At 38.9% G+C, this 23,242-nt stretch overlaps 2 protein-coding genes across 7 annotated transcripts in view; one reads left to right on the forward strand and one right to left on the reverse strand.

The window, feature by feature from the left end:
- Positions 1–17,389, reverse strand: part of myo18ab (myosin XVIIIA b) — a 218,755-nt gene extending 201,366 nt beyond the window's left edge. For 4 of the 6 annotated variants that reach the window (XM_059973312.1, XM_059973310.1, XM_059973309.1 and 1 more), the window contains exons 1-2: positions 17,246–17,389; positions 4,596–5,743 (exon numbers count right to left, since the gene is read on the reverse strand). In XM_059973312.1, coding sequence (XP_059829295.1) covers positions 4,596–5,603 — 1,008 coding nt within the window. In that variant the 5' untranslated portion in view covers positions 5,604–5,743; positions 17,246–17,389. Of the gene's footprint in view, positions 1–4,595; positions 5,744–16,820; positions 17,122–17,245 lie in introns of those variants that run through there. The other 2 variants (XM_059973308.1, XM_059973314.1) reach the window with 2 other exon arrangements.
- The window catches only part of LOC132396015 (beta-crystallin A1-2), a 118,795-nt gene that overhangs the window by 38,631 nt on the left and 56,922 nt on the right, over positions 1–23,242 (forward strand). The window lies entirely within an intron of this gene.

Raw genomic sequence — 23,242 nt, forward strand, 5'->3', positions numbered from 1 at the left:
TTAGAGCTTCTGCAGTCAAAAGGTACTGCATAATGCTGACCAACACACAGTGTGGTGTGACTTATGGAAGCCATTTTTGAAATTCAAAATTCTACAGAAGCATCTGCTAGAAATACAACCATTCAAAATGTCCCTTTAACCACAGGAATTAAATGGCATCAGCACTCACATATTTTCAAAAGATTCGGTTCTGCCATACTACTTACTCAGAGCAGGAAGGAGAAAAAAGTGTAACAAATTTAAGAGAACACAGATTGGTGAAAAGGCAAAACAGAAGGTTTAACACAAATGTATGAAGCAACTCATTTTGATAGGAATAATGAAAAGCAATATCTAATTTTAAAGATGATACTGGTAGTAGAGTAGATCTGTATATACTCAAATTCTTGAAGACGGTAAGACTAGTACAAATTTGAATCCATGATTTAATAAACAGATTGCACTAGATTTTAGGCAGAGTATCAAGGGATTACAGAGCGAGCAGATTTACTGGAATAGTACCAGAAATATAAAACTATTTAAAGTTAAGACTGTTCTTCTTTAAACAGTTAATGGAGATGCTTAAAATCAAATAAATATTGTTAAAATAAATGAGAAACCATTTCTGGCCACAAAGGTTCAAAGCCATCAGGGACCTTATTAAATTAATCGGCCAAGAGTTGGAGACAAGGGGAGATTTTTGTTTTTAATGCCAGGAATTTCAGTTTGGAATATACTCTCCAGAAGGATGATGAAACTGACTTGAAAGTATACCAGATAAATAATTTCAAACAATCATCACACTTCAATAATCACCCTATTCATCTTTCTAATGTACAAAACACCAGATTTAAATACATATTTATATTTAAATATATCTAATATATAAATATTAAATATATATTTATATTTAATTTCAGGAGCTTGAAGGCACACTCTCAGTGATTCAGGAATAGCTTCTTCCCCTCTACCATCTGATATCTAAATGGACATTGAGCCCATGAACACTACCTCAAATTTTTTTTTAAAGTTTGGTTTTTTTTGCATTACTTATTTTAACTTAACTATTAAGATATATATAAATATATTTTTTACTGTAATTCAGGATTATGTTTATTGTGGATTGCATTGTACTGCTTCTGTAAAGTTAACAGATTTCATGACATATGCCAGTGATATTGAACACAATTCTGATTTTTACAGCAACACACACAAAATGCTGGTGGAACACAGCAGGCCAGGCAGCATCTATAGGAAGAAGCACTGTCAACATTTCGGGCTGAGACCCTTCCTCAGGACTAACTGAAAGAAAAGATAGTAAGAGATTTGAAAGCAGGAGGGGAGGGGGAAATCTGAAATGATAGGAGAAGACAGGACGGGGTGGGGTGAAGCTAAGAGCGGGAAAGGTGATTGGTAAAAGTGATACAGAGCTGGAGAAGGGAGAGGATCATGGGATGGGAGGCCTCGTTTGAAAGAATGGGGGACGGGGGAGCACCAGAGGGAGATGGAGAACAGGCAAAGAGTGATGGGCAGAGAGAAAAAAAAAGGGAGGGGGGAAAATAAATAAATCAGGGATGCCTCCAACCTGATGGCATGAACATTGATTCCTCTAACTTTCGTTAATGCCCCTCCTCCCCTTCTTGCCCCATCCCGGATTTATTTATTTTCCCCCCTCCTTTTTTTTCTCTCTGCCCATCACTCTTGGCCTGTTCTCCATCTCCCTCTGGTGCTTCCTTCCCCCCCCCCCCCCCACTCTTTCTCCCTAAGCCTCCCGTCTCATGATCCTCTCCCTTCTCCAGCTCTGTATCCCTTTTGTCAATCACCTTTCCAGCTCTTAGCTTCACCCCACCCCGTCCTGTCTTATCCTAAATTTCAGATTTCCCCCTCCTACTTTCAAATCTCTTACTAACTTTTCTTTCAGTTAGTCCTGACAAAGTGTCTTCGCCCGAAATGTCAACAGTGCTTCTCCCTGTAGATGCTGCCTGGCCTGCTACGTTCCACCAGCATTTTGAGTGTATTGCTTGAATTTCCAGCATCTGCAGGTTTCCTCGTGTCTGATTTTTACAGACTAGGTAATCCATACATTTATGTTCTGTTATTTTTGATTATATTGTTACAATGTGGATAAATGTAGTCGATCCACAAGGGAAGCTATTGCCTTTGAGAGGCATATAAAAAAGCACATGGAAAGAAACCAGACATCCTCCCAATTTAATTAATTGAAAAGATATACTAATTGGTACAAAATTTAAATCAATGTAATTAATCAGGCCATAAGAAAAATATTGAACATATGTTCCTTCATAACATGTTAAAATTTAGATGTCATACCATTTCATCATTATTCATTCAAGTTGTGCAAAACACTTTAAACAGACTGACTTTTCTCACGTAACCTAGAAGTTACATTCAAAACACTCACATTCACACTTCCAGTTGGTCACAAATCAAGTTGTGGAATCATGTTCAAACTGTTATTCTCATAGGATGTGTAAATATATATTCTAAACTTGAAAAAACATCACTGCACAGGAGATAGCCAGGCAGCTCATAAAGTTTACGCCAGCTCTGTGCAGGGAAACTTTGTTCATTCCAGTATCCTGCTCTATTCCTGAACCACAAGAATTAATTTTGCTCGAGGCCTGTTCAGTTTCTTTTGAAATCATTGATCACCTGTGCTTCCACCAGCCTCATATGATACAAGCTCTAAGTAATTATCATTCTAAGCAAAAACATTCTTCCTGAAACCTAGATAATTTCATCCTTGCGAAATTACCTGACGGGAATAACATTTTTTTTTATCTAGCCCAATCTTAACATTATATATCCCCACCTTATACTCTTCAGCTTACTTTGCTCCAAGGGGAATTCTGACCACCACTTAGCTAACATCCCTCATTGCTAGAAGTATTCTGGTAAATCACCTCAGGAATATCTGAACGGACTATTACCAGAACGAGGTGCAATAAGCCAATCATGGCTTAAACACAGCTTTATAGAGGATCATCATATCTTCTCTGCTTTTGTATTCAATACCTCTATAAAGCTCAAAATCCCATATCCTCTGCGAACTATTCTCACTTTGCCACCAGTGAAGATCCATCGACATGTACTGCCAGATTTCCATGTTCCTAGCCACGCCATTAAGTTTCTTTTGCCTCTGCCCATTATTCTGGCATATTTGATAGAGCATGTTTAAAAGCATGCAATTGAAAACATCGGTCATGTTTAAAGTGTTACTTCCATGTTTAAAATAGCTTTTAATAAAAAAATTATTACATTCAAATGTAAAAGTTAATTGAATACAGAAGAATGAATCTTCCTTGATCCAACTGAAAATCTGATTATTATTTTAAATCATTAGATTTAGAAGAATGAAACTGGGGGGGTCAAACAAGCTTCATAAATGGAAGTTTGGACAGATAAATTGCTATCAGAGAATGAGGAAATTCAGTCAGGTACTCAACACTTATAACCCCAATCTATCAATCTTTCAAATCACCTGTCTAAGCAAACACAAAATTCAGACAAAATTCTTGCATTCATGAGAGCAAAAGTATTTCAATTTTTAAAACATGGTTTGGCCTTAAATGGATTCCAGAAAAGCACAAAGCTCAGCACTTTGATAAATTGTTTAGGTTTCTGCTCTGAATTTTAATACCAGTTTTTAAGTCAGTGGAATTGCAGAAAGTACAAGAATGGGTATAACTGAAAGCACTGTTGTATTTTTCAAGGGATCAACAGATGAATGTGAAATGCCAAGGAAATTCAGGTGTTGGATAACAACTTATGCAAAATACTTTACTAGAGTTTCCCCCGTTTTTTTTTAATGCTACTATTTACCTCAAGTAAAAGCATCACTAGATATACCATACTAATCCAGATGTACAAGAAATTGCGTTCCTTGGCCTATTTTTACACTATGCCAAATTTTATTTGCCACTTTAATTAAGTGAAAAGGTATACTCAGCATCAGGTAAAACAAGGTACCTGTTCACTACTGCATATTTTGCTTGATTGTCCAAGACCAGTATCAAATTTTATTTAAAGCATCCAAAGCAAATAAATCTTTCAACATGACATCATGATAGGTAATGAAATTTTGAGGACGGCAACACAATGGTGCAACAAAATTAAATATAAAATGCTACTTATAATTAATTTGCAAAAAAATGCTGATTTTTCTTAAATCTTGTGTTATTCAGTTATGTTAATAAGAAATGGCTAGTTGAAAAATAAGTAAAATTTCTAAATATTCTGTGAAACTCTCCAAAGATAATTGAAATGCAAGTATCTTTTACTGTTTATGTTACTAATTATAACAAGAAAAAAAAGGGGAAATTGAGCATGTTATTATTAATCTAACAAGTTTAGGAGCAATATCCTTTCATAATCTGCACACATGCAACAGTTCAAGATCCAAACTAAAGAAAATAATTCAAATTCAATAATACCACAGCATGTGAAAATTTAAAATAAAAATTGTGCTTCAGTTATCAAATCAAAATGCAGCTAACAACTGATAAAAAAGTAAAAATCTATCCAGAGTTTTGGACCATAGTTTCAAAGTCAAACAATCGACAAAAGCAAGAGTTACATTTTCTCTTAGTACTTACACTAAAAGCATCTCGACGAATTCCTTTATGGTTTCTCAGCCAAGATCGACTGAGTTCATTCAATTCAGGGATTGGCTGGACTTTCAATCTCACAGTATCTCCAGACTGACGAATCATTTCAACTATCTCATCCCGTGACTTATTTTCAACATTTTTACTGTTAATTTCAACTAGTCTGTCACCAGGCACCAGACCCAATGCTAGATCTTTAGTACCAGCGCCAGGCTCTGCAAAATGAACCATCCTGCGGTACACTTGTCCATCAGGTCCCCTGTCCAGCATGGTTGTTCTCCGCAATGAAAAACCAAAGTCTCCTGTATTTCTCCTCTGCAATACAAGTTCTCTCGGTTCTATAGGCAAAGGTGGCATTACAGGTGGTAACCTCAAATCAGCTGCAAAACGTTTATCCACAACTTCTGGTATTTGAATATCAGGGCTTTCCATCAATATATTTGATGAATTTCTTGGCATTTCTTCCAGATACTCAAGAAGAAGGTTTTCATTTCTCATTTCAACTTGTGGTGAGGGAGTTGCCGAGGTTTCCGATGGAGTTGATATTTCTGATGTTGTCTCTTCTCGATTCTTTTGTGAAAAAGAGAATCTTTTCACTAACTGGACTGAATTCTGTTTAGCAAGAGAGCCAAATAAAGCAGCTCGCTGAAGTACTGATCCTTTCAAACTACTGTCATCGATCTTGAGGTCATCACTGGAACTGGCAGTACTTAACTGCTCAGAATCAAAAACCATGCTTCCTCGATTACTAACAGTGTCTGAATCAATATCAGTAAGATTGAGATCTGAACTGCTGGCTACTTTTATTGGGATAGGAGCTGATATTTCCAGTTTGGTTTTTGACTCACGCTTTGAAGATCGATTCAAATTAAAAAGTCCTCTACGAAGACCAACTTCCTCAAGGCTTTTCAATTCTGATGCTGACATTTTCTCCCGCTTTTCCTTCTTTTCTTTCCTGTCCTTTTTATCTTTGTCTTTTTTAATTAAGTTAAACATTTTAAAAGTTTTAATTTTGGGTGCCTTTTGTTAAATAATAAAGAAGAATGAATAAAGTGAATCTTTTGAATGGTCCAGCTGAATTCAAAGAGAGTAACTTTTCTTCATAATCTGGTGTGACGAGTTAGAGTGTTGTGTATCTGAAATGACATCAAAACTATAGTTACAATCGAAATACAAATATCAAACAGTATAATCGTAATATTCATTTTCCCAGACTGACAAACTTTAATTATTTGAAAATATCTTTGGCAATCAATATAATCAATTATGGATTGTATAAATAATAAAATGCCCATTATATATTTAATATGCATTAACTTCCTAAAAAACAAATTTGGTGTACAGATTAATAAAGGCAGAACTGCGTTGCCCATCCTAAACAGTTCTTAGTTAACACCTAGTCTGCACTGAGTTAGGCCATTCCCAAACAGGGTACTGTTAGAAATGGCTGGTGCCCATGATAATGGAAGAAAGGAATAAACTGAACTATTCCAAAATCTTGATGGAAACAGTGTTTTTATGATTCTTCATCAAAGAGTAACAAGCCTGAGGATTGGCAAAGAACTAGAAAGCAAAAACAAATGATGTCATTATTGACACAAATAGATGACAAGAAAATTGACAAGAAATATAAAGATCAAATAAATTACCAAAGTACATATTTGCCACCATACACAGCCCTGAAATTCATTATTTTGTGAGCATACACAGTAAATCGAAAAAACAATGGAAGACCACACCCAATAGGACAGACAAAAAATTTGCATATGACTAAGTGTGCAAATATAAAAGAAAAAAATAAATTAGCAATAACTTTCAAGGACATGAGATGAAGTCTTTGAAAATTAGTCCATAGGTTGTGAGAACAGTTCAGTGATGGGGAGAGTGAAGTTGAATGAGGTTATCCCCACTGGTTCAAGAGCCTGATGGTTGAGGAGTATTAACTATTTCTGAACCTGGTGATGTGGGTCTTACAGTTGGTTCTTGTACAACCAACCCGATATTTTCCTGATGACAACAGTGAGAGGAGAGCATGTCCTGCGTGGTGGGAATCCCTGATGATAGATGCTCCTTTCCTGTGACAGCATTTCTTATAGATGTGCTCAATGGTGGAGAGGGCTTTACCCATGATGGATTGGGCCATATCCACTACTTCTTATAGGATTTTATGTTGTAAAGAAATTAAAGCAATCAAAACCAGAGAAATCTGGTTTTAAAGCCAGAGGCTAAAGAAGTGAATATTTTGGTGATGACCTTCTAAAATTTCATAAATTTTGAAACAGTTTTAACAGATTGGAAGACATTCAAATATTACACAACTATTTAAAAAATAAAAGAATACAACAGCAAAACTGGCCTGACATTAGACGTTAACAAAACTTTAGCCCCCCCCCCCCTTAAATATACAGCTTCTGCTTTAAAATTCATTCTCAATCCTTAGTGTCATAAATTTGAAAAATTAAAGTTAACATGGTCTTCTAAAAGAGAAACGAGTTTCCTGGCAGATGCGATTAGCAAGTTGGAATAGCAGTGACCAGTAGGTGTTTTACATCAGAGTTTTTTTTAAGTATTCCTTAAGGGACCACAATTGGTTCATGGGTTGTGGGCTGAAGGGAGAGTATATAAACATACAATACAAATACTTTATTGTCACCAAACAATTGATACTAGAGCGTACAATCATCACAGTGATATTTGTTTCTGCGCTTTGCGCTCCCTGAAGTACAAATCAAAGTAAGTATAATAAAAATTTAAATTATGTCATAATTAGAAAATAGGAAAGGGAAAGTACGGTAGTGCAAGTCAAATCCAGATATTTGGAAGGTACGGCCCAGATCCGGGTCAGGATCTGCTCAGCAGTCTTATCACAGTCAGAAAGAAGCTGTTCCCAAATCTGGCCATACATGTCTTCATGCTCCTGAACCTTTTCCCGGAGAGAAGTGGGACAAAAAGTGTGTTGGCTGGGTGGGACTTATCCTTGATTATCCTGGCAGCACTGCTCCGACAGCGTGTGGTGTAAAGTGAGTCCAAGGATGGAAAATAGGTTTGTGTGATGTGCTGGGCTAGGTTCACGATCTTCTGCAGCTTCTTCCGGTCTTGGACAGGACAACTTCCATACCAGGTTGTGATGCACCCGAGAAGAATGCTTTCTAGGGTGCAACTATAAAAATTAGTGAGTGTTTTAGGGGACAGGCCAAATTTCTTCAGCTTTCTCAGGAAGTAAAGGCGCTGGTGGGCCTTCTTGGCAGTGGACTCTGCTTGGTTAGACCAAGTCAGGTCATTTGTGATATTCACCCCGAGGAACTTAAAAGCTTTTGACCTGTTCCACCTGCGCATCATCGATGTAGATGGGGTCCTGCGGTCTGCTACTCCTTCTGAAGTCAACAACCAATTCCTTCATCTTGCTGACGTTAAGGGATAGGTTATTGTCGTCGCACCATGCCACCAGGTTCTTAATTTGCTCTCTGTACTCAGACTCATCATTACCCAAGATGTGGCTTACAATTGTGGTGTCATCAACAAACTTATATATTGAGTTCGATGGAAACTTGGCTACACAATCATAGGTGTACAGTGAGTACAACAGGGGGCTGAGTACACAGCCTTCTGGGGCACCAGTGCTCAGAGTGATTGTAGAGGAGAGCTTGTCCCTATCTTTACAGCCTGGGTCCTGTCAGTGAGGAAGTTGAAGATCCAGCTGCAGATCTGTGTGCTAAGACCCAGGTTCCGGAGCTTAGGAATCAGTTTATTTAGAATGGCTGGACGATCAGTAATAGGACAATAAATAGATACATAGTTCAAGCTCATGGCTTGTTTCTAGTGAAATGCCTGTTGCAGGAATCACTGCTAGCTCCTCAGCTACTTCACAATCAGCCTTACTATCAATGATATGTGTTACACTACGTTAAAATGAGAAATAAAATAAATACATTAGTGCAAGAGAGGGCTAGTGAGGTGCTGTTCATGCAACATTCAGAAATCTAATGGGAAAGATGTTAAAATTGTTGGATGTGCAACTTCAGGCTCCTGTACCTCCTGCCTGATGGCAGGAATGAGAAGAGAATCCAGATAGTGAAGTCCATAATGATGAATGTCACCTTCTTGAAGCACCAACTTTTGAAGATTTCTGTAATGATGGGGAAGCTTGTATCTATCCTGATGGTGATGCCCTAGTCCAGTGGTCCCCAACCTCCGAGCCGCAGAACATACAGGGGGGCAGCGGTAGCCGGAGAGCATCCAGCACATCTTTAAGAAAAAAGCCAAAATAAACAAGCTAATTAATTAGGTGCCACCCGGCAGGTAAATGTCAGCCCAGATCAGAGACGATGCTTGTTTATTTTGGCTTTTTTCTTAAAGATGTGCTGGGTGCACTCTGGCTACCGCTGCACCCCTGCATGCTTCACAGTCCGGTATCGGTCCACGGCTCAGAGGTTGGGGACCACTTGCAGTTGGGGACACCTTCTGCAGTTTTTTTTTAACCTGTACATTGGAGTCTCCATACCAGGTGGTCAAGCAGCCAGTCAGAATAGCACATCTGTAGAAACTTCCCGAAGATTTTGGTGATGGCGCCAATGAACCATGTTGGTGTGCTGTGGGCTGCGGACAATACATCTAAATATAGTCTTAAATATACCTCTGTTGAATTACTCTCACTGCAATCTGTAGCATGTAATTTCCCTCTAAGCAATGTACTCTTAAATCAACTTAATGATCTACAGATTTCACAATCGTCTGAAATTTTCAATGGCACCTTTAAGCGGACAAAAGTTCATTGCCACAACCATAAGTGGGACAAGAAGGGGGACCCCAAGCGGGGTTGTAACAGGGCTCACTCCACCCAGCAACCTTGTGAGCAAAGTGCCATCGCTAGAGTACAAAGTTGGGGACCTGAGGGCAAGATTGCTTTTTCGAGTGAAATGAGGGACTGTTGCATTCTATATCTGAGCAAGAGTTGGCCATCTCCCAGCATGCCAGATACAGCGATAAAACAGAAGGCTTCTTGATTTTCTGTATGGACCGAATTGCTGATTCGGAAAAGACAAAAGGTAGAGGTGTGTATTTCATGATAAACTCTCAGTGACAATTTTGTCAAACTCATGTTCCCCCAAACCTGAATGGTCAAATGCCCTCTACTCTATTTACCTCAGGAGTTCTCCTCCATAATCCTGACTGAAGTTTGCACACTACCACCAGCCGGCTATAATCAAGCACTTGAGATACTACTACATGACGCTGTCTCCAAACAAGAAACAGTCCAACCCAACACATTTCTAATTGTAGTCAGGTACTTCAACCAAGTGTGTTTGAAGAAAACACTACCAATTACCAGCAGCATATAACCTGTAGCACCAGAGGTCCCAAAACACTAGACCACTGTTATACTAAGATGAGGAATGCCTACCATTCCATGCCCAGGCCGCATATTGGTAAATTGGATTGCTTACTTTCTCCTACCTGCTTACAAGCAGAGGCTAAAGAGCAAAGTTCCAAAGATCAGGACAACAAAGAGATGGTCAAGGGAGGTAGAGGAATGGTTACAGGATTGCTTCGATACAGTGGACTGGGCCACTTTCAAGGACTCATAAGTGGATCTGGATGACTACACCATGGTTGTAATGGACTTCATTATAAAGTTGTAGACGAGTGTGTCCCCACAAAACCATTCAGTCTTCCCCAATCCGAAGCCCTGGATGAACCTTGAGATCTGCAATCTGCTGAGAGCCAAATCAGCAGCATTCAGATCTACTGACCAAGAAAGTTACAAGAGGTCCAGGTACAATCTCCAGATAGCCATGTCTTGGGTGATGTGGCAATTCCGGACTAAACTTGAATCAACAAAGTATGCTCAACAGCATGGCACAGCTCGAATACTGTCACCTCTTATAAAGTTAAATCAAGCAACATAGGTGAAAGCAGGGCCTCACTTCCAGGTGAGTTCAATGCTTTCTCAGGCTTGTTTTGGAAGAACCATAACGAACTCCCAATGCCCCCAATAATCCTGTGATTTCAATATCTGGCGCCAACATGTGAGAGCTTATAGGAGGATGAACCCATGAAAACATCTGGCCCAGACAGGGTACCAGGCCAAATGCCAAAGACCTGTGCTGATCAACTGGTTGGAGTGTTCACCAAGATCTTCAACCTCTTGCTTCAGCAATCTGAGGTACCCACCTGCTTCAAGCAGGCTCCATTATACCAGTGCCTAAGAACAACACGGTGACCTACCTCAATGATCACCATCCACAGTAATGGAGTGTTTTGAGAGTTTGATGATGAAACTTATGAACTCCTACCTGAGAAGCGACCTAGATCTGTTCCAATTTGCCTACTAGGGCAACAGGTTCATAGCAGATTGCCACCTCATTAACACTTCAATCAACCCTGGAACATCTGGTCAGCAAAGATATACACATTAGGATGTACTTTATCAACTACAGCTCAGCACTGAATGCCATTATCCCCTGAAAACTAATCCATAAGCTCCTAGACCTTGGCCTCAATACATCCTTGTGGCCTAGTCTATCACAGGTAAAGTCCTCCCCACCATTGAAAACATCTAGATGAAACACTGTAACAGAAAAACAACATCCATCATCAGCAACCCCCACCATCCAGGATATACTCTCTTCTCGCTGCTACTATCGGGAAGAAGATTCAGTTGCCTCAGGACTCACACTATCAGGTTCAGGAACAGTTACTACCTCTCAACCAACAGGCTCTTGAACCAAAGGGGATAACTTCATTCAACTTCACTAGCCCCATCACTAAAATGTTCCCACAACCAATGGACTCACTTTCAAAGACTCTTCATCTTATGTTCTCAATACTTATTGCTTATTACTATTTCATTCTTTTTGTATTTGCACAGTTTATTGTCTTTTGCACACTGGTTGAACGGCCACATTGGTGCAGTCTTTCATTGATTCTGTTCTGGTTATCATTCTACGGATTTATTGAGTATGCTCATGAGAAAATGAATTTCATGGTTTTATATAGTGATATACATGTACTTTTGACAATAAATTTTCCTTGAACTTTGACATACCAAATCTCCTCAATATCCCAATGAAGTAGAGCCACTGGTGTGCCTTCTTCATAATTATATCAGGATGTTGGGCCCAAGATAAACCCTCTGAGATGTGGACACCCAGGAACTTGAAGCTGCTCACTCTTTCCATTGCTGATCCCTCAATGAGGACTGTCTTATGTGTTCTTTCAACTACCCCTCTCTGAAGTCTACCATCAATTCCTTAGTCTTAGTGACATTGAGTGTAAGGTTGTTGTTGTGGCAATACTAACTAATCAACTAACTAATCAACCAACTAATCTATCTCACTCTTCATCATGTTCTGAAATTCTGCCAACAACAGCGTCATTGGCAAATTTATAGATGGTGTTTCAGCTGTGCCTAGCCACACAGCCACGAGGGTAGAGAGAATAGAAAAATCCTGATGAAGGGTCTCAGCCCGAAACATTGTCTGCTTATTCCCTTCCATAGATGCTGATTCATTTGCTGAGTTCCTCCAGCACCTTGCGTGTTGCTCAAGATTTCCAGTATCTGCATAATCTGTAGTGTCCTGCTGCGCTAGTTCATATGATGCAAAAAAAAAACATATACAATAATTAATTAGGAAGGTATTTAATATGTTACCCTTTATTGTAAGCTAACAGGAACCTGAGGGCCAGGAAGAAGTGGTGAGATTGTCCAGTTTTGGTAACAGTTCATTGGGAACAATGCCTGTATTTCTCATGTCTATACACATTTGCTCTGGAGTCACTGCTGCATTGATTCAATTAATTAATTCCTAAAAATAAATTCCTAAGAATAATGCAATGTCATAAAGACATCTGAGGTTCAATGAAAGTTCACAAGAGGCAAAAGGGAGCATCTCTGATTATGAGACAAGATTAGAAAAACCTGGGTTTTTTCATCCAGGGAAAGGTGCAATACAGATCACCCCAGATGCATACAAAATTACTTAAAAAGGAGAAAGGAAATAGACAATCAGGAAATATAAATCACAGTACAGACAAACCAATAAAGAGAAAATATAATACATATCAGAAAATTCTTCATTAAAGGATTAATGCATTTACAGTAGCAGGGTGATTCTGATATATTAGCATTGTTTGTGATTAATCAAATAGGCCAAAACACTGATTCAGATCACCATGCATCCAGGAAATTTAAATTAAGATAATTAACCTGTTAATTTAAGAAAACTCTAATACAACAAAACTCTGAAAATCTGCCGCCATATCGTTTGCTTGGTGGGTAGCACAGTACTAAAGTGATTAGTGTAACATTACTAAAGTACCAGCGATTTGGGTTCAAAAGTTTATTATCATTGACATACAACATGCCATAAAATTTGTTGTTTTGCGAAAGCAGTACAGTAGGTAAAAAAAAATTTCAAGTTACAATAAGAAGAGCAATAGTAAAGTAGTGTTCATGGATCATTCATAAATTTGATGGTAGAGGGGAAAATGCCTAAAACATTAAGTGTACATTGTTCCCAAGACCATGTGGGTTTCCTCTGAGTGCTCCAGTTTCCTCCCACATTCCAAAGACACACATGCTGACTTCCTCCAGCACATTCTTGGACTCGGTTGACTGTTGACACAAATGATGCATTTCATGTAACTTTCAATATATTAATGTGTATTTGACAAATCGAGCTCATCTTTAATCCTCAAATAATCTTTCTATTTTCCACATTCAGTTTAAACTTACCTGTTCATGTATTATGCCACTGTGGAATATACTATAAGTGAATTGAAAGTAGGTTGGAATATTAATCTGGCATCAAAGTCCCTGAGTTACCAAGTTATTGGAGTTTTTCTGCACCAAGAACCGTTAACCACTTCCTGAAATGGGGCGAAGAGGGACCAACTATGGGTCGACAACAAATGCTGACTATGGCAATAACATCCACAATACTAAATAGTTGAATCAAAATATGCCTAGTGAGCTTCCTCTATCCTGTAAACAACATAACTGGGTGGATGAAAGCCAGCTCAGAAGAGTACTTCTCTCTTTCTGTAAATAAGGTACTGCATAACAAAATTTTTAAATATGCTCTTGTCAGCCTTCATTTTGATTACAGCATTTGTAAAAGGGTTAATAAATATACAGCAATTGAGATGCATCAGCAAATCCAAAAATATTATAAGTCATCAGCCTACCAGCTCCTAAGCTAGCATCATATATTGTTACTGACAAAACAAAATGAAGCAGAATGGTAATTTTTTTCCTAAATCAATATCTCTGGTAGAAATATTATTTTATCCTGATATCCAGATGATGCAGTGTTCATTAAACAGGCAGCATAAAATTTTAATTTGTCTATATTTGACCTATTTTCATATTGTTTATTTTTGATACTTAGCTTAATCAATCTATTATCTCTGATCATCATCCAGAAACAAATGAAACCTTTCACAATAAATATATAAATTCCAAACATAAATGTTACTTTAACAAGATGCAAATGGTACCAATCCACACATCACAAAAGATGCAGATTTCTGTAATTTCAGATTTCATGTCTTTCAGCAATTAGGAGCTGAAAGTCATAATTAATTGACCTACAATTTATAAAACAAGTAGGAAGTCTTATAATGTTAGTATTATACACTAGGGAAACTATCGCATTGTAAAGTTGTGCACAGCTAGAAAGAACATGAAGTAATTTGCAGTGAAGTTACCAAACAAAAAACATTCTCTTGAGACTAATTCTGCACTAAATGGCAGCAATTCATCATACAACTTAATAAAATAGAAGTAAAACAAATTCTCATTTTAACTATCTCCTGCCTTTATTAGAGAACTAAAATCTCTGTAGCCATCTTGCACAGGTAATGCATGACTTCCAACATTAACCCTGAAAAATTCAAAAGATCCACAACAGCTAAGTCACATAACAGAATTTTTTGCAAGTTTCAGGTTCATACAATTTACATTATAGCTGCAGCCTAACTGGAATGAGAGATAGAGTTTGCTTCACACTGAAAGCTTAATGCTTACCCACTTTATGCAACAGCATTACATTAGTGGCAATTTTATACTAATTTTGCACCACAATGAGCTATGACATATTTAGTTTCACAGATACCCAGTAAAAACAAATATTATCTGTGATAGCACGTTATTTAGGTTTTTGCCAATATGCATGCTATATCAGTTTCATGGGGAAATTATCGCATTGTAACATTGTGCACAATTCCCTTAATCTTGGACAATCCACAATCAGATCAGCAATATTCAATTTAGGCAACAAGAAAGCATTCTAAGTAACTGAAGCTACGGGGTCTTAATGTATATTAATCATTTTCACAATATATGGTGAAGATTCAGAAGTCAGTATGTTTAAATGAGTGACTTCAGTAAACAGCTTACCAGATTTCAAAAAAGTGACTGCCTGTTCATAAATGTTCTAAATTAAAGCAATTCAACACTTATGTACAGTAAAATCCCATGAAAAGTAGAAACCATCATGACCCCCACTAAATCTTGAAAGAACAATATATAGATAAACTTCCTGCTCTTCAATTAGCACAATGGAATCTGGCTATTTGAAGATATGAAGATGACCCAAGCCCTTATGGCTTCCAAAAGTAATAACGGAATATTCCTTCACTGCTGTGGTTTAAATAAAGAGCGTAATTCCAACGGAATAACATCTACATTTTCTAACTAAAGGAGATTATCAACCTAACCAGACTACCATAAATTATAGACTACGTTATCTCAAACCACAAACATCCTCATGAATACCGTGACTCTACTTCTAGCTCCTTAAAATCGCTCATTTAATTTAGAAACTATAATGACTGCACTCTGGTATCCTTTAGCTTTAACACAAAAATATAGTCTTGATTGTTTACTTCTCCATTCCGACCTCAAATCAGAAAGATGTACAAGAGTCCAAATAATTCACCTCTGAACCTCACCTTCTCCATAGTACATGGAATATAACTATGCTATGCCATCACATCATACTCAAGTCCTTTCTTTAATTAGGATAATAAAATAGAACTATTTAACCAGCAAACACGAGGAAATCTGCAGATGCTGGAAATTCAAACAACACACACAAAATGCTGCTGGAACACAGCAGGCCAGGTAGCATCTATAAGGAGAAGCACTGTCGACGTTTCGGGCCAAGACCCTATTTAACCGGGACTGTTTAACATTAAGGCAAAAGAAAACAAACTTAAAATTCTATAAACATAAACAATTAATTATAGCAGAAGCTCTTGAAAACTTGCTGCGTTGTAACCAGTACTTAAATTACTAATATCTTTTACTAAAGCGGGTCCAAATATAAATTTTCTTAGCAAGACATGCCCCAATTATCTGCAACTTAATTATTGATAGACTATGAAGAACAAGAGACCACAACAATCTGGAAATCTGCTCCCAGTAAGAGTGCTGTATGAAAAAAATAAAGTCATCCCCATTTCTCATTAAAATGAAATGTCACTTCGGCTATTTATTTTGATGTTTTATAATTGTGAAATGTGATTAGCTTATTAAAAGTATTTTTTGATTTAGAATCTCAAAATTATGATTTTTAACAAATGAGAACTCTTGTACTCACTGCAAGTGAATCAAAGTGCACTACTAAATATTGTAAAATAATTCTGACATTACAGCTTCTTTTTCACTTATAGCAATGACATCTGTATCTTCTGCATTATTGCAAACTGATGAATATTAAAATTTAACCTGCTGACATAACAGCTAATGTTATCTGTTCTGTCCGTAGGTTAAACTTTATCAGTTTCCTTATCAATGCAAGTACTTGTGAGGTACTGCAATTATTTAAATAATTCTCATATGCCTTTCCATGCTAGTATTACACCTAATCAGTAAATAGATGAAATTGATATAATGGGTTATTTAGCTACAATGTGTCAAGAGCAAAATAAATAAACTCTTGAGTTTATGTGCTATCGGTTTGTCAAAAATATAGAAAGATGCTACTGAAGTTTTCCCATGACAATGCTAACATCAAGGTTTAATCTAGGTTTTCGATTTCCGCAAAAAAAGTAATAAAATATTAGAACACTTCCTCGTCAGTAAAAGTTGCCAAGAATTATTGCAACATTTCAATTTGCGAAAGATTTGGCGTTCCAAAAATTGCTGTAACAAGGTGAGTCGGATTGCGTGGAGCGTTACTTTAAAGGGCAAGTCCTGCTTACACCTACCTTGAGAAATTCACATTCCCAGCTGTAAGGTAGGCCAGAGCGGTAGGTACCGAGCTTGGCCTACAGTACAAAATCAGCGATACATTCCTGAAACAATAGAGGGTAGGGGACGGAAAATAAAACCTCGGCGCAGAAGAAAACCCTCTGGGTGAAAGCTCGTTCGTTCACTCAGACGGTGCTTTAATTTCCTTTCTGGAGATGGATCTCAGCTTCATCAGTGTCTGTCTCCTTTTCTTTTGCCCTCCTCCTGGAAATGCCTAGCGTTCGCTTCCCGAAGACACCAACTCCCCTCCTTCCCCACACACACACTCACAAAAGAGAAAACACAGGCTGAAGAAAGCCACAATGAAGAATGAGATCGGCAGGCTGTTGGTTATCTAAGCTTTGAAATAAAGCGATGGGGGGGGGGGGGTGAAGGTACTCACCCACAGGAGCAGTGGCGGAGGCGGCAGCGGCGGCGCGCATTATTTGTGGGAGTCGCTCCACGGCCGTTGACAGCCCGCGCTCCGGCTCCCCTCCCGCGCCGCGGTCGCGCGCCGCGGTCAAAATGGCGCCGCGCGCCTGTGCTCGCGCCAGGTGCTGCGAGGGCAGGCGAGAGGGGAGGAGCGCGCACCGGTCCGTGCACACGCGGCAGCCCGGCGAGCGTCCGCCGGTGTGCGCCTCCTCCTCCTCCTCAGAGGCTGTCAGTTCGCTTTCGGGCGATCGGCCCGTGGCCGACGGAGGCGCGGAAATGCGCTTCTAATTGCTGCACCGACAAGGAAAACAGTACGTGCAGAGGAATGATTTGGAAATGATCAGCTGAGCCTTGCTTGACACTTCCATTTGCCAATTGGCGCTCTCAGCCCAGAGGTTCAAACGGGACGACCGCAGCATCAAGACACACTCAAGGTTGGGAATGTCATTTCATGGCACGTCCCTCGGAGGCGATGCGTTTATGTGCAGAAGTTCTTCAAAGGGAAAAACTTCAACATTACAACTAGACTTAGATTAATTTGACAATCCGCTGGAGTAATATTTGACAAGTCATTTATTTTACTAAATCTGGGCCATTAAATACATTTAGTATTTGACAGTGAAATAAAAGCAGGGATGCGCCATTCAGTCCCTCACACATTCAGGATCATCATGGTAACTTCTGCCATCTCCAACAGGATCCTACACTAAGCACACCATTCCCTCCTCCATCTTCTCCCTACCCCTCGTCCCCAGCTCCCTATGTAACTCCATTGTCTGCTCGTCTCTCCCCATTGATTTCCCTCCTGGTATCTATCTCTGCAGGTGTGACAAGTGCCGCACCTGCCCCTACACCTCCTTCTACACTGCCACCTGGGACTCCAAAACTCTGTTGAGGTCATCTACCTACCATATCCAGTGCTCCCAGTACAGCCTTCCCTACATTGGTGAGATCGGAAGCATATTGGGGGACCACTTCGTCGAGCACATTCGTTCCATCTACCATAAATGGCATGATCTCCCAGTGGCTACTCTTCAATTTGATTTCCCATTCCCATTTTGACATGTCTGTCCATAGCCTCCTCTACTGCGAGGATGAGGCCAAACTCAGGCTGAAGGATCTATCACTCCATAGATGCAGCCTGACCAGCTGAGTTCCTCCAGCATTTTGTGTGTGTTGTTTCAGGCTGAAAGAGCAACATCTCATGTTTCATCTGGGTAACCTCTAGCCTGAGTGGTTGTTCCTCCCCCACATACACATCCTCCCCATTTTCTATTCCTCATTCTATTTACCCCCTCTCACCTCTTCTTCGACTTACCTGCCTATCACCTCTCTCTGGTTCCCCTCCTCTGTCCCTTTCTTCCATGGTCCAGAAACAGAATCAAGTTTATTATCACTGGCATTTTTTCAAAATTATTCATTTATGGGGTGTGGGTATCGCCAGCTAAACCAACATATATTCCCCTTCCCTAGTTGCCCTTGAGAAGGTGTTGATGAGCTGTCTTCTTGAACCACTGCAGTCCCTGAGGTACACCCACAGTGCTGTTAGGGAGGGAATTCCATGACTTTGACCCAGCGACAATGAAGCAACAGCAATATGTTTACAAGTCAGGGTGGTGAGTGACTTGGAGTGGGATTTCCAAGTGGTGGTGTTCCCAAAAATCTGCTGTTCTCATCCCTCTAAATGGTAGTGGTCATGGGTCTGGAAGGTGCTACCTTAGGAACTTTGGTGTGTTGTTGCAGTACATCTTCTAGATAATACATACTGCGGCAACTGTTCATCAATGGTGGAGGGATTGGATGCTTGTGGAAGGGGTACCAATCAAGTGGGCTGCCTTGTCCTGGATGGTGTCAAGCTTCCTGAGTGTTGATGGGGCTGCACTCATCCAGGCGAGTAGTGAGTATTCCATTACACTCCTGACCTGAACCTTGTAGATGGTGGACAGGCTTTGGTCATGAAATTTGTTGTTCTGAGCCAGAAGTACAATGCAATGCATATAATATACAGTACTACAAATTATGATAAGAAATTTGAAATATATAAATACATCCACTGTGTCTTCTTCTTCTTCAGCCCTTTACCCCTTCCACCTATCCCCTCCCAACTTCTTACTTCACCCCTCCCCCAAACACCCACCTTCCCCCTCACCTGATCTCACCTATCACTCTCCTATCAGCTTGTACTCCTTCCCCTTCACCACCTTCTTATTTGAGGTTCTGCCCCTTTCTTTCCAGTGCTGATGAAGGGTCTCAGCCTGACACATCAACTGTTTATTCCCTTCCAGAGGTGCTACCTGATTTGCTGAGTTCCTGCAGTATTTGTGTGTCGATCAGAATAAAGGGATGTCCCTTTAAAACAGAGAACAGGAGGAATTACTTCAGCCAAAGGGCAGTGACTCTGTGGAATTTATTGCCACAGAGAGATGTGGAGGCCAAGTCATTGGATGTATTTAAGGCGGTGATTGATAGGGTCTTGATAGGAATATGGGTTAAGGGTTAAGGGGAGAAGGCAGGAGAATGGGGTTTTTAAAAATCAGTAATAATTCAATGGCAGAGCAAACTCGATAAGCCGAATAACCTAATTCTGCTCTTGTATCTTATGATAAATCAATAATACAAATTGTAAGCAGCAGGAGCTTGATCATCAATATCGCCATGCCCACTCCCTCAGCCCCAGCTGGTCACAGATTCCCAACCAGAAAAAGATACATTTTTTCTTGCCCTCTGTTTTCTGTCTCGTAAGTATTCCTCAATCTGCATTCTACATTTATTTTATACCCCCTGTGTTGCACCTCATGCTTGATACTAAACATCTAATTCACTGTGCTTGCTTGTTTTGCTTTGGTGAGTGGTTTTGTCTATAATTGTACATGGTCTATTTCCCCATGTGGCAAAATCTTCCTTGGAAATGTGATCCTAGGGTTTCCCTCTATCTGATGTTCTACCCCCGATGGGACTTTTGCTCGACCCTAAGGATTTGGAGCTGTTTGTCAAAGGCCTGAGTTGAATAATAGTCTTGAGCAACATGATGGAATGCTCAATCTGGTGAATGGACCAGAACGAGCTCATTTTTGAAGCTCCTTTTCAAAAGCCCAAACTTCAAAGCCATTGCTCCAGTTTTGTTTGCCAACTGCTGTGTTGTATTTCTAAATTACTCTGACATCCCAGAACATTTAAAACCTGCTAACATTGAAATAAACTGAAAAATAAAATCAATTAAAACTGTAACATATGTTTAATGCTTAAAACTTAACACAATACACAAATAACTTTCTAAAATGTTATTCTCCATTTTTATAGTTGTATCATGCAAATTCAAAAGAATGTGCTCTTGGATCTTGCACTAGGCTAACCCCTTAGTGTAAATGATGGGAAATTTTAGCAACCTTCTGTTCTGTGTTTGAACCCTGTGAAAAATAAGTGACACAGTTCAGCTGGGAAATCGCTGGCAGAGCTCAACAAGCCAGTTTGGAATTTTATGTTCCTATAAGTCAGGAAAAATACTTGCACATGCATTGAGAAACTCACGCAATTCTAAGTAAAACTGCTGGAAAAACCAAGCAAAATACAGACTAAACTTTCAGCACAGGCCCAGGCAAATTCTTGGGGATTTCCTAGATTTCCTTCCAAGTGCCTCGGCAACCTCTCCAATAGTTTTGCAACTGATAAATGAATGTTCAAAGGAAAAAAGATCAATGCAAAAGCTATCTTGCTGTTACAGTGTATAACTATGAGCAGCTGCTTTGTACGATAAGATGAACATGATCTCACAATCTACCTTGCTGTGGCCTCGCACTTTCTTGTCTGCTTTCACTGCACTGTCTCTATAGCAGTATCACTATTCCGCATTATTATATTGCTTTCCTCTTGTACTACTTTAATGACCTGATACGATGAAATGATCTGTATGAATGGCGTGTAAAACAAAGTCTGGAGCAGCACATACAAAATGCTAGGGGAACTCAACAGGTCAGACAGCATTTCTGAAGATCTTACCCTTCCTCTAATTTGACAAAACTCTATGCTTTGGAATTTCAGTGTCATATTTTGCATTCTAATGCAACGCATAATGTGTTGGGTCTAGCAGTGATCTTTTTAATGTTCTAACATATTTACAGGGGTTGCCAACCTGGGATCCATGTACCCCTTGGTTGATGGTAGGTGTCCATGGCTTAAAAAAGGTTGGGAAACCCTATTGCATAACATAGTTTATCGTTTGCAATAGAGTTACAGCTAATCAAAACTCATTTATTGGAATCCTTATTGGGATGAGATCTAAGCACAGGACAGGTACCACTCCACAGACAAGAATGAACACTCAAAACAAAAATAAAACTACTCAGGCTACCTTTGGGTCACAGCCCAAAACATCAACTGTACTCTTTTCTATAGATGCTGCCTGGCCTGCAGAGTTCCTCCAGCATTTTGTGTGTGTTGCTTTGGGACTTAGGTTTGGCACTGGAAGGAAATCTGCAACAACACCAAAGCAAACAAAATTCAGGTGAGGTTGAAATAAAGATACTTTTTCAAAATGGAGAGAAGTGAAAGTTATTCAAAAATATGTGGGGAATCATAAATTTGGTTTCAAACACCATTATTTGGGCCACTTGATGTTCAAAGTACTTCATTGAACAGTGAATTTAATGCACAATGGTGTGCATTGTTAATGTCTTTGGTTTAGAACCAATGAACAAAGGCAAATAAAGATTTATTTTTCATCAGTGTTCACAGCTGTGAGGTCAGCTGATTAAGCTGTAGTCACTAATGGCACAGGATGACATCCTCTGATTTCTACCAAGCATCTCTGCCTCCTTCAATGCCTTCACTCAATGAAAATGCCTAAGATATGAACTCATTGTGTGTAATCATGGGAATGAACACAGATCTAATCACTCCTTAGCACATTCCATTGCATTGAATGACATAGATATTTATTTCACAATTGTGAATCTGGATAGTGAGTCACACAGTAATGAATGTACATTGTTTTTCCATCAGGTGACACCTTACTGAATGTGAACAGCGCAATGTTTTCATCCTTGTCATTAAATATTTCATAATATTTCCAAAACCAGACTCTCCCAATTTCTCCTTGTTTTAAATTCTTAAATTTGCCAGCTTTTAGTATTTATGTTCTTCTTTAGATGTTATTTGTATTCATTCTTGTCATCAAAAGAAATCTTGGGAATAGAAGAGATCATTGAAAATCAAGAAAAAATTTAATGCCGTAGATAGATGACACTAACAAATCAACAACTTCATTGTTTCTTTCTTGTCATTCTGAAAATGCATTTCAAAGCAAGTATATTTTCAGTGAGTATGAATGACAAAAACAAATCAGACTATTGTCACTTCAACCCAATTGTGATATTCAACAGTTAGAAACTAAATCAATTTTGTACCCTCTTCCTCCATCGTTGTTCTAAAAAAGAATGCTTTTTTATTGGTTTAATGATTACTTGCAAAACAAACACCATGACACCAATAATATTATGTGTTAGCATATATAATTTTGAGACTCATACAATATAAAGCAATGTTGAATGATGTTCTCAAGGATGAAAAATGAAACACAATTGTTTTGAAAAGATTTGAGAATCTAGCACCAAGGCCAGTGGACTTAGAGGAGATTGAATAAATGTCTTCAAAACATATTTTTGTTTTCTACTATTCAGGAGGTGAGCTTTGCTGGCAGGAATGACATTTATTGCTTTTCTTAAAATTGAGACATGCTAATCTGTTTCAAATAACAAAAAGTGGACAGATATATTACAAAACAGGAGTCTCATGTAAGTTAGACCAGGGAAAGAAGAAATTTGTAAACAAGTTGACTTTTCATCATCTTTATAGTTTGTTTTTTAAGAATATTAGATTTTTCCAGAAGTTCTCAAATTGAGATCTGAGCTCATGACTTAACAGGTCATTGTGGTACTATATCAAGCTGATTGGATGAATGGTAAATTATTGC

Source organism: Hypanus sabinus, chromosome 6 (genome assembly GCF_030144855.1).
Source record: "Hypanus sabinus isolate sHypSab1 chromosome 6, sHypSab1.hap1, whole genome shotgun sequence".
Lineage (NCBI taxonomy): Eukaryota > Metazoa > Chordata > Chondrichthyes > Myliobatiformes > Dasyatidae > Hypanus > Hypanus sabinus.